This window comes from Narcine bancroftii, chromosome 9, assembly GCF_036971445.1.
Source record: "Narcine bancroftii isolate sNarBan1 chromosome 9, sNarBan1.hap1, whole genome shotgun sequence".
Lineage (NCBI taxonomy): Eukaryota > Metazoa > Chordata > Chondrichthyes > Torpediniformes > Narcinidae > Narcine > Narcine bancroftii.
Window position 1 is genome coordinate 53,707,469 of NC_091477.1, and position 15,155 is coordinate 53,722,623.

Genomic DNA, 15,155 nt, shown 5'->3' on the forward strand with positions numbered 1-15,155 from the left:
TTCTAAAGCAATCTTTAAAAATTATTTTTTGATATGCAGATAGTTTTGGTCTTATCCTCTCAATATTACCTAATAAATTTAACTTAGGAGTTTGTGGAAATTTAATTCCCATAACCTGTTCCAAATAAAACACCAAATTTGACCAAAAAGGTCTCACTTTGGAGCAGGACCAAGTGGAATGTAAAAAGTATCTATCTTCTGACCACACCTAAAACACTGGTCATATTAATCTGATTTCAGTTTGTTTACCTTTTGTGGAGTAAGATATAATTGATGTATTTAAAATATTGTATTGAACTAGCCTATAATCTAACATTTATGGTTACAACTCATCAATATTAACATTTAAATGTCTCCCAACTTGTGTATCCTCTGTTTACTAATTCTCTTGTGCAATAAATTCTTAATAAATTCTTAATATATCTAGTATGTATCAATATTTCAAAATCACATTTCGGTAATGACATTGTTGGACCCAGTTTATCTCTTACATAGCCCGTAATAACAAAAAAAGTATTATTTTGCATCCCATATTTATTTATAAAATATTTCCTGTCTGAAACCAAATATTTTAAAATTAGTTATCCAATGAAAATGAAATAAGTCAGTTATGCATCTGAGGCATTTTAGACCAAACAGCACTCCTCGTTCCAATTTCATATTTTCTTTATTCCCAATATTAATCAAATGCTTCAGCAAAGGTGCTTCCCTTACTCCAGATAGTAACTTCACTTCCCATTTATATATAAAATCTTCTGATTTCCTCTCTCCTATTTTATCAATCTCTATTTTAATCCATGCTGGTTTTCTTCCTCGTTTAAAAAAAAATCACAGTTGAGTTGACCTTATAGTAGTTTCTAAAATTTGGTCATTGCAAACCTCCTAACTCAAATTTCCAATTCAATTTACCTAAAGAAACTCTTGACATCTTACCCTTTAAAAAAAATTCTAATGTACTTATTTCACTCTTGAAAAAAAACTTTTGTGGTATCATAAATGGCAATGTTTGAAATAAGTATTGTACCTCAAGAAATACATTCATTTTAACACAATTAACACTATCCAATAATATAATTGGCAACATTATCCACTTAGTCAAATCCTCAGATTTTTTTGAGTAAAAGTACATTGTGTTTATGCCCTCAGACAGCTCCAAGAAAAGTGCAGAGAACAAAACAAAGGACTCTACATCACCTTTGTTGACCTCACCAAAGCCTTCGACACCGTGAGCAGGAAAGGGCTTTCGCAAATACTAGAGCGCATCAGATGCCCCCAAAAGTTCCTCAACATGGTTATCTAACTGCACGAAAACCAACAAGGTCGGGTCAGAAACAGCAATGAGCTCTCTGAACCCTTCTCCATTAACAATGGCGTGAAGCAAGGCTGCATTCTCGCACAAACCCTCTTTTCAATCTTCTTCAGCATGATGCTGAACCAAGCCATGAAAGACCTCAACAATGAAGACGCTGTTTACATCTGGTACCGCACGGATGGCAGTCTCTTCAATCTGAGGCGCCTGCAAGCTCACACCAAGACACAAGAGAAACTTGTCCGTGAACTACTCTTTGCAGACGATGCCGCTTTAGTTGCCCATTCAGAGCCAGTTCTTCAGCACTTGACGTCCTGTTTTGCGGAAACTGCCAAAATGTTTGGCCTGGAAGTCAGCCTGAAGAAAACTGAGGTCCTCCATCAACCAGCTCCCCACCATGACTACCAGCCCCCCCACATCTCCATCGGGCACACAAAACTCAAAACGGTCAACCAGTTTACCTATCTCGGCTGCACCATTTCATCAGATGCAAGGATCGACAACGAGATAGACAACAGACTCGCCAAGGCAAATAGCGCCTTTGGAAGACTACACAAAAGAGTCTGGAAAAACAACCAACTGAAAAACCTCACAAAGATAAGTGTATACAGAGCCGTTGTCATACCCACACTCCTGTTCGGCTCCGAATCATGGGTCCTCTACTGGCATCACCTACGGCTCCTAGAACGCTTCCATCAGCGTTGTCTCCACTCCATCCTCAACATTCATTGGAGCGACTTCAAACCTAACATCGAAGTACTCGAGATGGCAGAGGCCGACAGCATCGAATCCACGCTGCTGAAGATCCAACTGCCCTGGGTAGGTCACCTCTCCAGAATGGAGGACCATCGCCTTCCCAAGATCGTGTTATATGGCGAGCTCTCCACTGGCCACCATGACAGAGGTGCACCAAAGAAGAGGTACAAGGACTGCCTAAAGAAATCTCTTGGTGCCTGCCACATTGACCACCGCCAGTGGGCTGATATCGCCTCAAACCGTGCATCTTGGCGCCTCACAGTTCGGCGGGCAGCAACCTCCTTTGAAGAAGACCGCAGAGCCCACCTCACTGACAAAAGACAAAGGAGGAAAAACCCAACACCCAACCCCAAACAACCAATTTTCCCCTGCAACCGCTGCAACCGTGTCTGCCTGTCCCGCATCGGACTTGTCAGCCACAAACGAGCCTGCAGCTGACGTGGACATTTACCCCCTCCATAAATCTTCGTCCGCGAAGCCAAGCCAAAGATACCTAAATATTTTATCCCATTCAGTTGAGTAACTCATTGACATTGAGTGTAATCTCCTATAGTACAAGCATAATTTCACTTTTGTCCCAGTATACTTTATAACCAAAAAAACCTTCCAATATTACTCCAATCTCAAATATAGTTTACGTAACAAACCTATTGGTTCTGTCTAATAAAGCAAAACATCATCAGCCAATAAATTAATTTTATATTCTTGTTAAGTAACTTTAAATCCTTTTAATATCTGGAATAACTCTAATTAGTTCTGCAAGAGGTTTGATCACAAATATATAATGGGCAATGGAAACAATATTGAAATCTTCCCATTTGTAACATTAGCCTTGGGATTATTGTATAAAGCTTTAGCCTAATTTGTAAACACTGGTCCCATCCCAAATTTCTCAGACATCTTAATCAAAATGTCCTAATCTATAAAATGCTTTTTTTGCATCTAAAGCCTGGGGACTGTTACTGTATCTTAAATCTCCCCTCTTTTGTGATAAATGTATTATGCACAGTCATCTAGTTACATTATCTGCAGATTTTCTCTTTTTCACAAAGCCCATATGTATCAATTTTTGTAGGAACTTCATTAGTCTATTAGCTAAAACGTTTGTGAAGTGCCAGTTGATGAAGTAGACAAAGACGATGTGGTCAAACAATAATCATGGCTTCTATTAGCAGAAACTCATGGTACAATAATGAAAGATAATAGGTGCATACACAAGGGGAGTGTCCTTAACAGTAGAGATAATGCACAGCCAATGTTAGTACAGCAAGGCTTGCCAGAGGGGATACAGGCAGTTTGGCAGACATTCACCATAGTTTGCAATTATTTTAAAATGTACATTTAACAAAAAAATTGGCCTATAAATTGCTGGTTTTAAAGGACCTTTATTTTATTTTGGTATTATTATTTTCACAGTAGAGAAGGTTTCTGGGAGCATATGTGTTGCCTGCCTGTTCTAATACAAAGTTAATTTATCATTAACCAAATTAGAATTTGAAAGAAAATGTGAATTTGCCTTCTAACAAAATCACAGAAATCAGGTATTTTTAATTGCATTGAATTGTCTCCATCTAGAAGTGGATTGTTCTTTATCTACTATTGTGTTATCAGTAATGGTGAATAATCAGATAGAATTCTTGCTTTGTTATCAACTTAATTATCTTTAAGATGCGCTGACATTAACAATAAATCTATCCTTGACTAGGAATTGTGTCTATTCGAATAAAATGAATAATCTCTATTCCTTGGATGAATTGTTCTCCATATGTCCATTAAGTTCAAATCTTTCATCAGTGCTATTGTAGTCTTTGCTGCCCTTTCTCTTATTACTGTTTTGGATGATCAATCTAAAACTGGATTAAGACAAAAATTAAAATCCCAAACTTTTAAAATGTTTCTTGTATAAGTTTTTTCATCATCCACAGTTGATACACATTCAGAAAAAAGTCCAAAATTCTGGGGGGAAAAAACTTGACAATGTACTATAACATATCTACCTTTCGAATCGATCGCTGTATTTTGTATCGTGACTGGAAGTGTCTTTATCAAAATTGCTACCCCCCTTGCCTTTGAATTAAATGAAGATGCTGATACATGTCCCACCCAGACTCTTTTTAATTTCTGATGTTCTATTTTAGTTAAATGAGCCTCTTGTAAGAAAGCTACATCCATTTCATTTTTTTTAAATATGTTGTATGTTTAAATATTTTTAAATAAGTATGCTCTTCGCAGCTTCGCCACGGGGCCTCACAAAATGAAGAATGAAGCACGAGGCCTGCAGCGCTGCCCTCCAATTGGTCACAACGAAAAGAGCTTAACTGGCCTATCAGGGAAAGTGGATCACAAACACACCAATTATTGCTGAGAGGGATTTTACCATGCCCCTCAGCTTGAGAATAAAAGCAGGGCTGTGACCCTAATAAAGAAAAATGTGTTAACTACACTCAACTGGGGTTCGTGTCATTCTTTTTGAGCTAACCTGTATGCAGCTATAACCTCTCCTGTGCTACAGGCTCTGCAGAGCCATTGCTGGTAGTAGCTAGCTGCCCACTGTCAATATTCTCTTCCTTTTCACATTTCTAATCCACCCATTAACATTAAAACTAAGAAAGTTCAATAAATTAGTCATTTATATTTGCTTTAGTCTAAGGACAACGACTTTTCCCCTTCCCCTCTCTCCATGCACCTCCCTGATTATCCTAATGTTCAATGTATACTGTGTTAGGGGTCACTCTCCTCAGCAGTTTAGGTGGAAAAGAAAAAAGAAACTTGTACATAAAGAAATTATTATACAAGTGAAATATTCAAAAATAAGAGAAAAGCAAAAACAAAAACCATAAAAATATTTAATGTTGTTTAAATAATAGACAACATTACACATCATCCATTTTACAGGTTGTTGCTATTGCCACAAATACACAAGTCAATAGCATAAAACTTCCAACCCTCCCATATGTTTACCATTATCAATCTTGTATATATAAAAAGAAAAATTTTAGAAAAACAGCTTTATATTAAACAGAACATTTTCATGCGTCATCTTGGTGCCTAACTGGTAACGTTTCAACAAATTCTTCTGTACGAATGTGATCTGTAAATAGCCTGTTCTATCCTCCTTTTAAGAAGATCTTCCGAGTGGCTGGATGGTACAGAATAAACCAAATTCCCTTTTGCCATAAGGCATAGTTCTCGGTATTAAATCCACTTCAGCAAATCCAAACATGTATCAAGATAGAAGAATATCTTCACTCTGTGAAATTCCAATGGTCTTTGACATTTTTTAGTGCCTTGTGCTGCCGCAGCCAATATTTTCTCTCTATCTTGATGCATAAGACATTTTATAAGTACAGCTCTTGGCTTTTGATCTGGAGGAGGTCGTGGTCTCAGGGCTCAATAATGCTTTCAAATTTATCAGGTCCCAGGACCTCTGGAATCTTGCGCTTGGGGGAAAAAAAACATCACATCATCACCTTCTTTGAGGCCAATAATTTTAATATTATTTCTTTTACTAAAATTAACTAGCAGATCAACTTTCCCCCAAAGTTGCCTATGCATCAGTCTCATTCTCCACTTTCACCATTCTATCCTGTAAATCTTCCACACCAGCTTCCACAGTCTTGTCAACATTATCCAATTTACTTTGCAATTTCTGGATAATGGCAAAAAAAGTTCTTCATTCTCTTGTCTGAGTATTTCGTATTTGTTTTTATTTCTCTCGATTATTTCAGTAAGCTGGGCATTTGTGGATTTTTGCTCTTGTAACACTTTCATTTTCCTACCTTTGCCTTTAAAAACATTTTCATCTGTCTTGTCACCTCTTCTTCTTGATCTTCCTCCTCTTCATCATTGGGCCTGCAAATCTGACAGAGAGATCTCCTCCTGTTTATTATACAATGTTGGGTACGTACCAAAGCCAGCAGAGCTGGCTCTAGCCACATCGTGGGGCTCTTTTGGCCGTGCATGTGCATCTGCCCACGCATGAGCAGTCCCACGTCCTCTTCCTCAATGCCATCACCCTGTGGAGATGGTTGTGGTGACGCTATGGAGTGTCAAACAGCCTCCATAGGTGCACAACCAGCCTTGAGATGAGCCTTCACCTCAACTACTGGATCCATGGAGACAGTCGGCATTTTATCTTTATCTTCTCATTGTTCTATCTGTGTTTGCAACGGGCCAGTGACGGTCTTTCCTCTTTTAGGTGACATAGTTAAAACCTTGTATAGAAGTTCTAAAGCAGTTTTTAATAGTTTTGATTAATTGCACTTTATCTAATTGGCACATTTTCACTAATTCCCGGGAGAGTCAGAATTCCACGCCCTGACTCTACTACATCATGTGATGTTACCCCCCCCCCCCCTCGTCAAACTTGCTCATGACAATAAATTCTGATTCTGGTACATAATAGTAACTCAAATAATGCAAAATAACTCAAATTATATGCTAATAACTTTTTTTCTCTTCTTTGGCTTGGCTTCGCGGACGAAGATTTATGGAGGGGGTAAAAAGTCCACGTCAGCTGCAGGCTCGTTTGTGGCTGACAAGTCCGATGCGGGACAGGCAGACACGATTGCAGCGGTTGCAAGGGAAAATTGGTTGGTTGGGGTTGGGTGTTGGGTTTTTCCTCCTTTGCCTTTTGTCAGTGAGGTGGGCTCTGCGGTCTTCTTCAAAGGAGGTTGCTGCCCGCCAAACTGTGAGGCGCCAAGATGCACGGTTTGAGGCGTTATCAGCCCACTGGCGGTGGTCAATGTGGCAGGCACCAAGAGATTTCTTTAGGCAGTCCTTGTACCTTTTCTTTGGTGCACCTCTGTCACGGTGGCCAGTGGAGAGCTCGCCATATAACACGATCTTGGGAAGGCGATGGTCCTCCATTCTGGAGACGTGACCCATCCAGCGCAGCTGGATCTTCAGCAGCGTGGACTCGATGCTGTCGACCTCTGCCATCTGTTTGGCCTGGAAGTCAGCCTGAAGAAAACTGAGGTCCTCCATCAGCCAGCTCCCCACCATGACTACCAGCCCGCCCACATCTCCATCGGGCACACAAAACTCAAAACGGTCAACCAGTTTACCTATCTCGGCTGCACCATTTCATCAGATGCAAGGATCGACAATGAGATAGACAACAGACTCGCCAAGGCAAATAGCGCCTTTGGAAGACTACACAAAAGAGTCTGGAAAAACAACCAACTGAAAAACCTCACAAAGATAAGCGTATACAGAGCCGTTGTCATACCCACACTCCTGTTCGGCTCCGAATCATGGGTCCTCTACCGGCACCACCTACGGCTCCTAGAACGCTTCCACCAGCGTTGTCTCCGCTCCATCCTCAACATCCATTGGAGCGCTTACACCCCTAACGTCGAAGTACTCGAGATGGCTAATAACTTAAGCAATGGAAAATAAACCACTCTAATACTACATAACATTAAAAAGTAAATCATCAATCATACTAATAAATATTATTATTATTGATCGTCCTTTGGTTCAAAGAAGACGTTGTGCAGTTCATCTGTGGACACGAAGGTGACTTTACAATCCCAGTCTGGAAGCACGAAGTCTAGCACACTGGGGCCACTGGAAGCCCATTGTTGTAATAACTGTGGCTGCTGCTCTGTGATACCATTCTTGGCCTTCCACCAGTTGTTGGCAGCGCCTGTCTTCGAAACTGGTGTAGGCTTCATCGCACAGGGCTCACCAGCAGCTGCATTTTCTAGGTTTTTTTGGCTGGATGCCACAGTGGCGTAGGGTTTCCTCCACTACATCTTTATAGCACTTGCGTGGATGATCTTCAGTTCATTGAACAGTCATCCATTCTGATGACGTGTCCCACCCACCGCATCTGGGCTCTGATGATCCGGGACTCGATGGTAGTAGACTTGGCGCACCCAGTACTTCCAAGTTGGAGACACGGTCTTGCCAACGGATACCAAGGATGGAACAGATGGTGCGCATATGAAATTCCTCCAGTTGTTTGATGTGACGTCGGTACAGAGGTCCAGGTCTCACATCCATATAGGAGAAAAGGGATGACCACAGCTCTGTAGACTTTCAGCTTTGTGGAGATACGGACTTTGTGTTGATTGAGCACTCAACAAGCTTCCCCAGAGCCTGGCTGGCCTTGCTGATCCTGGAGTCAAATTCTTTGTCCAAAGACCCATCACTCGAGATGATGCTCCCCAAGTATTTGAAACTGCTTACATTTGTCAGCTGCGTGTCGTCAAAAGTGTTTTTTTTTGGTTCTATGGTGTTTGGTGTGGACTGATGGAATACTTCAGTCTTGGTCAGGCCAAAGAGCATAGCAGCATCTGAGAATTTGTTCAGCATTAAATGTAAATTCTATCTTTGTGCACCAAGAACGCACAGTCATCAGCAAAAGGGGTTTATTAAATGACTGTATAGAGGCACTTCGTCTGTGCGTTCAAGCGCTGAAGGTCAAAGACAGAGACGTCCAGTTGGTACCTGATGTACACTCCCTCCACCAGACTTTGGACAGCACGTGACAACATGCAAGTGAAGAACAGATTGAACAAGACTGGGGCTCGTACACAGCCCTGCTTCACCCCACTAGAAATGGCAAATGCAGCTGATGTGTCACCACTACAGAGGACCTGCCCTGTCATTCCGTCATGGAGCAGCTGAATCATTTTTATGAATTTCCTTGGGCATCCGTAATGATCCAGAGAGCCTCCCTGTTTATAGTGTCAAATACCTTTGTCAGGTCAATGAGGACAGGCTAAAGAGGCTTGTTCTGCTCGATGCACTTCTCCTGAACTTGTCTCCCAGCAAATATCATGTACTCACCGCTGTCCATTGCAGGGAAGAATTTGTCCTCTCAAACAGACTTGTCACAGTTTCGGAAAGGAATCTCCTGGAGGTGCAGTGTGGCTTTGAGCCAGAACTAATAAATAATGACTGTAAAATATACACAGCACTTGCTCAGAAGTTAGGGGACTATAAAAACAAGCCACAGAACACACCAAGATTGCACTACAAAGACAACACAATATAGGCCCCTAATAAACAAAGAAAAACAATCCTCATCACATACAAGCAATTCACTATCATGTAAAATAATCCAGAGGTCATGCAAACAAATCACCTAAAAGAGAATAACCTATCATACACACTGATAACTCAATTACTGATGCGTGGGAAATTACACACAGGGCACTCAAATAAACCACCACAATGGTAAATAACTGAGGGCACGCACTCAAAATTCACTGCATTGTAAAAGTATCCATAGCAAGTCCAATAATTCACAGTGGAAAACTGCAGCAAAATGCTTGGAACGTGATATTGTCAAAATGTTCTGTTCCATCAGAGGAGGAGCACAAGTCAACATGATGATATTTTTAATTCAAGCTCAGGAAACTGAAGATCATGCCTTCAAGCAAGCAAAAAACAGCATAATCTCAGTGTAACAAGTATTGGGGACGTCAGAGAGCCCATAATTTTTGGATTACTGCATCATCGCTTTACTCCCGAGCAGGTTAATTATCTTCATTAGCCTGACCCAAAACAACTTCAGTGACAGAAAGATTGTCACAAGAAAATCAATATTGTAAGTCTCAAGATTCCCTCAAAGCTCCATAATGCATCACAATGGCAAATATGCGAGAAAATACCAAGAATGCACAATGTAAAATAACCCACTGAACGCTCCAAAAATTCTCAATAAGGAATGACCTACCAGGCCTAATAACAATTCACAATATAAAATTGTTCAGTTAAAATTAATAGTAACGATTTTCAAAGCAAAATAATCCACAATACATACCGATAATTGACAATAAAAAATAATCCACAACATCTCAGCATCATAGCATCAGCCATTGCACACACTGACAATTCAGTGTACAAGAAGTGCATATGAATATGAATAATAACTACCTTCATTGAGAAGGCATAAAAGTTGGGAAGTTGTCCTGCAACTGTCTAAAACTTTGGTTAAGCCACATTTGAAGTATTGTATCCACTTCTGGTTGCTGCGCGGTCAGAAGGATCTGGAGGCTTTAGAGAAGAGCGGAAGAGGTTCACTCGCATGTTGCCTAGATTGGCAAGTATTCGTTATAAGAGTCTATGCAAACTTGGTTGCTTCCTCTCGAATGCTGGAGGCAGAGGGGTAATTAGATCAAATTATGAGAGGCATAAGATCTGGTAAATAATCGCAGTCTTTTTTTCCCCAGGGTAGAAATGACATAGGTTTAAGGTGAGAAGGAAATTTTAAGAGACTCGTTTTTACACAGAGAGCAATGGGTGCCTGGAACGTGCTGCCAGGAGAGGTGGTAGAAGCCGATAGAATAGCAAAGTTTAAGTGGCACTCAGATAGACACATTTAAAGTAGGCAGGAAATAGAGGGATATGTGAGCAGACACGATGAGTTGGATTGGCATCATGTCAGTGCAGACATGATAAGCTGAAGAGCTTGTTCCTGTGTTGTTCTGTTCTGCATTCTATGTTCACAATGTAAAATGACCCAAGGAACACAATTATAATTTTCAATGAAAAATAGCCCAAGGCCGGTATTTATAACTCACAACATTATAAAATAATCCACAGCATGCACCAGCAATTCACAATGTAAAAATAATCCACAGTACACAGCAATAATGCACATAGCAAAATAGCTCACAGCAGACGTTAACAATTTATTCTGCACAGGAATAATTCAGGATCTGAAATACACCACAGCAGAGACTAAAATTCACAATGAAAAATCATTCAAGGCACACACTAATAATTCACAATGTTCATTAATAACTCACCACTATGCAGTAAATGTAAGAAACGCCAGACATGAACAATTCACAACACTGCTAAATAACCTATCCACTGAATATTCAGAGTAGATAATCCACAGGACACACTAATAATTCACCCTGATGTAAAATAAAACACAGTAGATATCAACAATTTAACGTGCACTAAAATACACCACAGCCAACATTAAAATTCACCAGACATAAAAGTAACTCACTTATAAACCACTAATTCACAATAACATAGAGCAGACAGGAATAATTCACCATTCTGTAAAATAACACTACGGAAAGAAACCTGGAGTACCCACGAGAAATTTACAGAAATGGAAAACAAAAAGAGTAACTTTATTTGGATGTCAGTAGGATACTGTTATAAATCTTCCAATGTGTTAACACAATGCATGTTGCACAACTGGATCTTACAGGTCAGGAAGTCACAGGTTCAGTCTCTTGTTGAGGTTAACTGGAGTGTGAGTGGGCTCAGTAAAGTTGCTGCTGCTCATCACTTGTCACTGACCCCTGCAGGAAGGTCAATGCATGAAGCTGCTGGTGAAGGCAGAACTGGATTCTCAAATCACAACATACAGGCTACTTCACAAAGAAAAACTGTGTCATCAAACCATCCGCCTCAACGGCCAATGCTTTCAGCAGGGACAGAATTCAAACAATGGACTTTGAAGACATTTTCCTTCAGAGGGCTGTCCCCTCGTTCACTGTTCAGAAGAGTTATATGGTGATTATTTTTTGGTACAGAAACTCCTCCCTCTAGATAATTAAACTGGTGTAAAGGTGGTGGCAGACATTGAAATGAACACATCAAGAAGTGAAGGGGTAAATGTGAGAGTTCACCCATTCCCATCCTACACATAGTAAAAACACGCCATCCTGGAGAAACTCAGCAGGTCAGTGTCCTTTACATAGCCACGGTAAAAATACATAACCGACATTTCGGGCTTGAGCCCTTCATCAAGGTATGCAAAACTATCGGCAGGTGACCGAGCTTCTGTTCAGATGCCCGCCTGCATTTATCTATACCTTGATGAAGGCCTCAAGCCCAAAACGTCGGTTATGTATTTTTACCGTTGCTATATAAATGACACGGTTTGATCTGCTGAGTTTCTCCAGCATGGTGTGTTTTTACTTCAACCACGGCGCCTACAGACTTTTGCGTTTCACTCAGTCTGCACGTAGCTCTGGATAAACACTTTGATTGCTCACTGGCCTTGTAAACCGGGGGTCGCGAGTCTGTTCCTCGATGGGGCTTCATTTCCGTGACGGGGCACTGGACAAAGTGACAACTTTCTGTCTACCTTAAGGTAGCCAAAAGTTAAAGAATTTCATGTATGTTACATTCTAAATGTAGTATTACGTTCCACCAATGGAACCTTTCCCTGCTCTGGTGTAGTTACCAGCCCTTCTATAAGGTCATTTTGGCCACTTGCTGCACACAGGTTACTTTACCTCTTTCCCCTAGGGGTTCAGCCTGGCTCCTGGACAAACCGGGGTGCATATCCACTCCAGAAGGCACAATCCTTTATGGCTGAGATTTCAAGCAGCTTGAGTCTTAGTTAAAAAAAAAACAATCTTCTGAGCTGATTTGGACTGGCTTTGCTTATATTCATACCTGGATATATTTTTGTTTAAATGACCGAATTGGGGCAGAATGCTGTGGAAGGGAACAGTCCCAGTTAGCCCTCCGAGTCAGTAGCCCCAAACCACGTCCACTCCTTGTTGCCCCACCGTGCCGGGCTGCCAAGTACTTCGGGGGAACCTGAAATTGGTCTTCTATCTGCCGGGCTTTGCCCCTTTACCCACCTCCCGACCCGGCCTGAGAAACAAGCTCCAAGGAGGTGTGTTTTTGCAAATGTCTGGAGTGGAGGGGAAGAGAGGGGAGGGGTGAGAGGAGAGGGGAGGAGAGGAGAGGAGAAGGGAGGGGAGGAGAGGAGAGGGGAAGAGAAGAGAGGAGAGGGTAGGGGAGGGGAAGAGAGGAGAGGAGAGGGGAGGGGAGAAGGGATGGAGAGGGGAGGAGGGAGGGGAGGGGGAAGAGAGGGGAGGGGAGGAGAGGAGAGAAAGGGGGAGGGGGAGGGGATGGTCAGCCCCTGATCAGCGGCAGTGCTGCGACCCAGACCTGCAGCCGCAGTCGTTGGCCGGCCAGACCATGTACCGTATTTACCCGCCGGCTGCGCTGCGCCTTCAACCTCGCCGCTTTCCATTCGAAAGGGAGATGAGCATAGGTTTTCAATGCAGATGCCCCCACCCCCCACAATTATGTCTGTTCTCCATCGGGAGTCAGTGTCAGTGAATCGCGCTCGTTGCGACCATTCGCTTTTACTTACAGCCTCTCGGTGTTCCTGGGTATTCCTCGCGGGACAGCCTTTAATCCCAAGTGATGACAATCCACGTTGGCTCCGGAGCAGAGGCAGCGGCTAGGACACGCGTGGGCACGGACCCCACAAACGACCAGGGTCAGCAGGACCAACCCTGGCAAACTGTCCCTCAAATTAGCCATTAATGAGGGCGAAGAGAGGTGGGGGGGGGGGGGGGGTGACGAGAGTTCAAAGACTGAGGAAGGAGACGCAGTTCCGAATTCTTTCCTATAATCACCTTAAAAGTTTTCCGCCGGCTTCAATTCTGGGGAGTCCGGATGAAACCTTAACGGGGGAAACACCAGGCAGGAGAATGACCGGTCGCTCTCTCTTGTGAAACTTTAAGTAACCTTCCCAACTATTGTCACAACAAATTCCAGCCTGGATTCCTGAAACTCCACAACCCACCCCCCACGCAAACAACTTTCTTTCACTTTTAAAACTCCTGACGGCCAGAAAGAGGGGACTCAGAGCAGTGTCTACTCTTCACAAAGCAAGAGGGGGTGGGGGGAGAGAGAGAGAGAGAGGGGGAGAGAGAGGGAGAGAGAGAGAGAGATTCCAGCTGAGAGGCTGCTGCCTGAACTGTATTCCTGATCTCTCGCCCCAACCTTAAACACACACATACACCACTCTTGATTGGAAGACAAGAAATATGACCAAAAGCTCCAGGCAACAAAAAAAAACAGAATAGTCTCTCTTTATGGTCTAAACATCCATCAAATCTCTCAGCACAATTCCACACTCCTGTCACCAAATCCTGGGATGATCAATACCTTCCACTCCAGCAAATTCCTGCACAAACTCTTCAGCCACACACTTGGAGGGGTGGGATCTTGGTTTCGTTTCTCTTGCCTACGCTAAAGCACCCCCCCACCCCCCCCCCCAACTCTCTCTCTCCTGGAGTTGCTGTGGATGTGACTGTTGTAAAATCCTGGAGTTGCTCCTTTCATTTCCCTGCTCTGCACTCTGGAGGGTGAGGGTGATTTTAGTTGCAATAAAAGTTCCCTTATCCAACCCTAAATCCCCTGCTTAAGTTTCTACTGGCTCCCTCTTTGCTGATGTCATGCAACAAGTTAGAATGAAAGAGTTCTCCCTCTCATGCAGGCACATGCACACACTTCTCGGCACACTCGCCCCTCACAAGCATACACCTCTCATAATTACAGGCATCCCCCCCCCTCCCTCTCTCTCTCTCTCTCTCTCTCACACACACACACATAAATACACACAAATATATAAATACACACCCACATAAAGACACACACTTAAATACACTCACATAATACACACACATATATAATTACACACATATAAATACACACACTTGTAAATACACATGCATATAAATACACACACATATATAAATGCACACACATGCACACACTCACATATAATACACACACACACACCGTTTTTGTTCAGTATTGCTTTACCTTCTGATTCCCTTTCTTCTCAAAATTATTTTTCATCAGCACATTCCCAGATACAGATTTTATTCCCTTTCATAGATATGCCCATTTCTCACACATAAACGCACACACAAAGCCATAATCTGGCCTCTTAATGTATGTATACTTCTCTAACACATGCGCATTTTACACACACACACATACATACACACACAATCTTTTTTTCCTTCTCTATATATGATATTACTCAATATCTGTCTAGAGCACAAACTGATGTGTGACCTACCATCTCATCTGTACATGCTCACTCTGTTCCCTGTCTTCTTCAGGTACACATTCTTACATAGACAAACTTTTGTTCAAAAAATTGCTTGGAGTTGTTTGACTTTCTACTGCTGTAGGTCAAAGAGGCAGTCAGAAGAACTCAGCCTGAACTACACATGGTCTCTATCTCCATTTCTAAGGGATATTGAAGCAAGACTGTTGAGCAAGCGTTGGAGAAGCCTCTATTCCTCAGGTTCAGTTGGAATTCATCTTCAAGGTCCATGCATTA

General features: G+C 42.1%; 1 protein-coding gene across 1 annotated transcript in view; it reads right to left on the reverse strand.

The window, feature by feature from the left end:
• Positions 1-14,142, reverse strand: part of LOC138743649 (slit homolog 3 protein-like) — a 726,007-nt gene extending 711,865 nt beyond the window's left edge. Inside the window, exon 1 of the mRNA XM_069899177.1 lies at positions 13,164-14,142. Within this exon, the coding sequence (XP_069755278.1) occupies positions 13,164-13,336 (173 nt within the window). The 5' untranslated portion in view covers positions 13,337-14,142. The remainder of the gene's footprint in view (positions 1-13,163) is intronic.
• Positions 14,143-15,155: the final 1,013 nt, after the last annotated feature.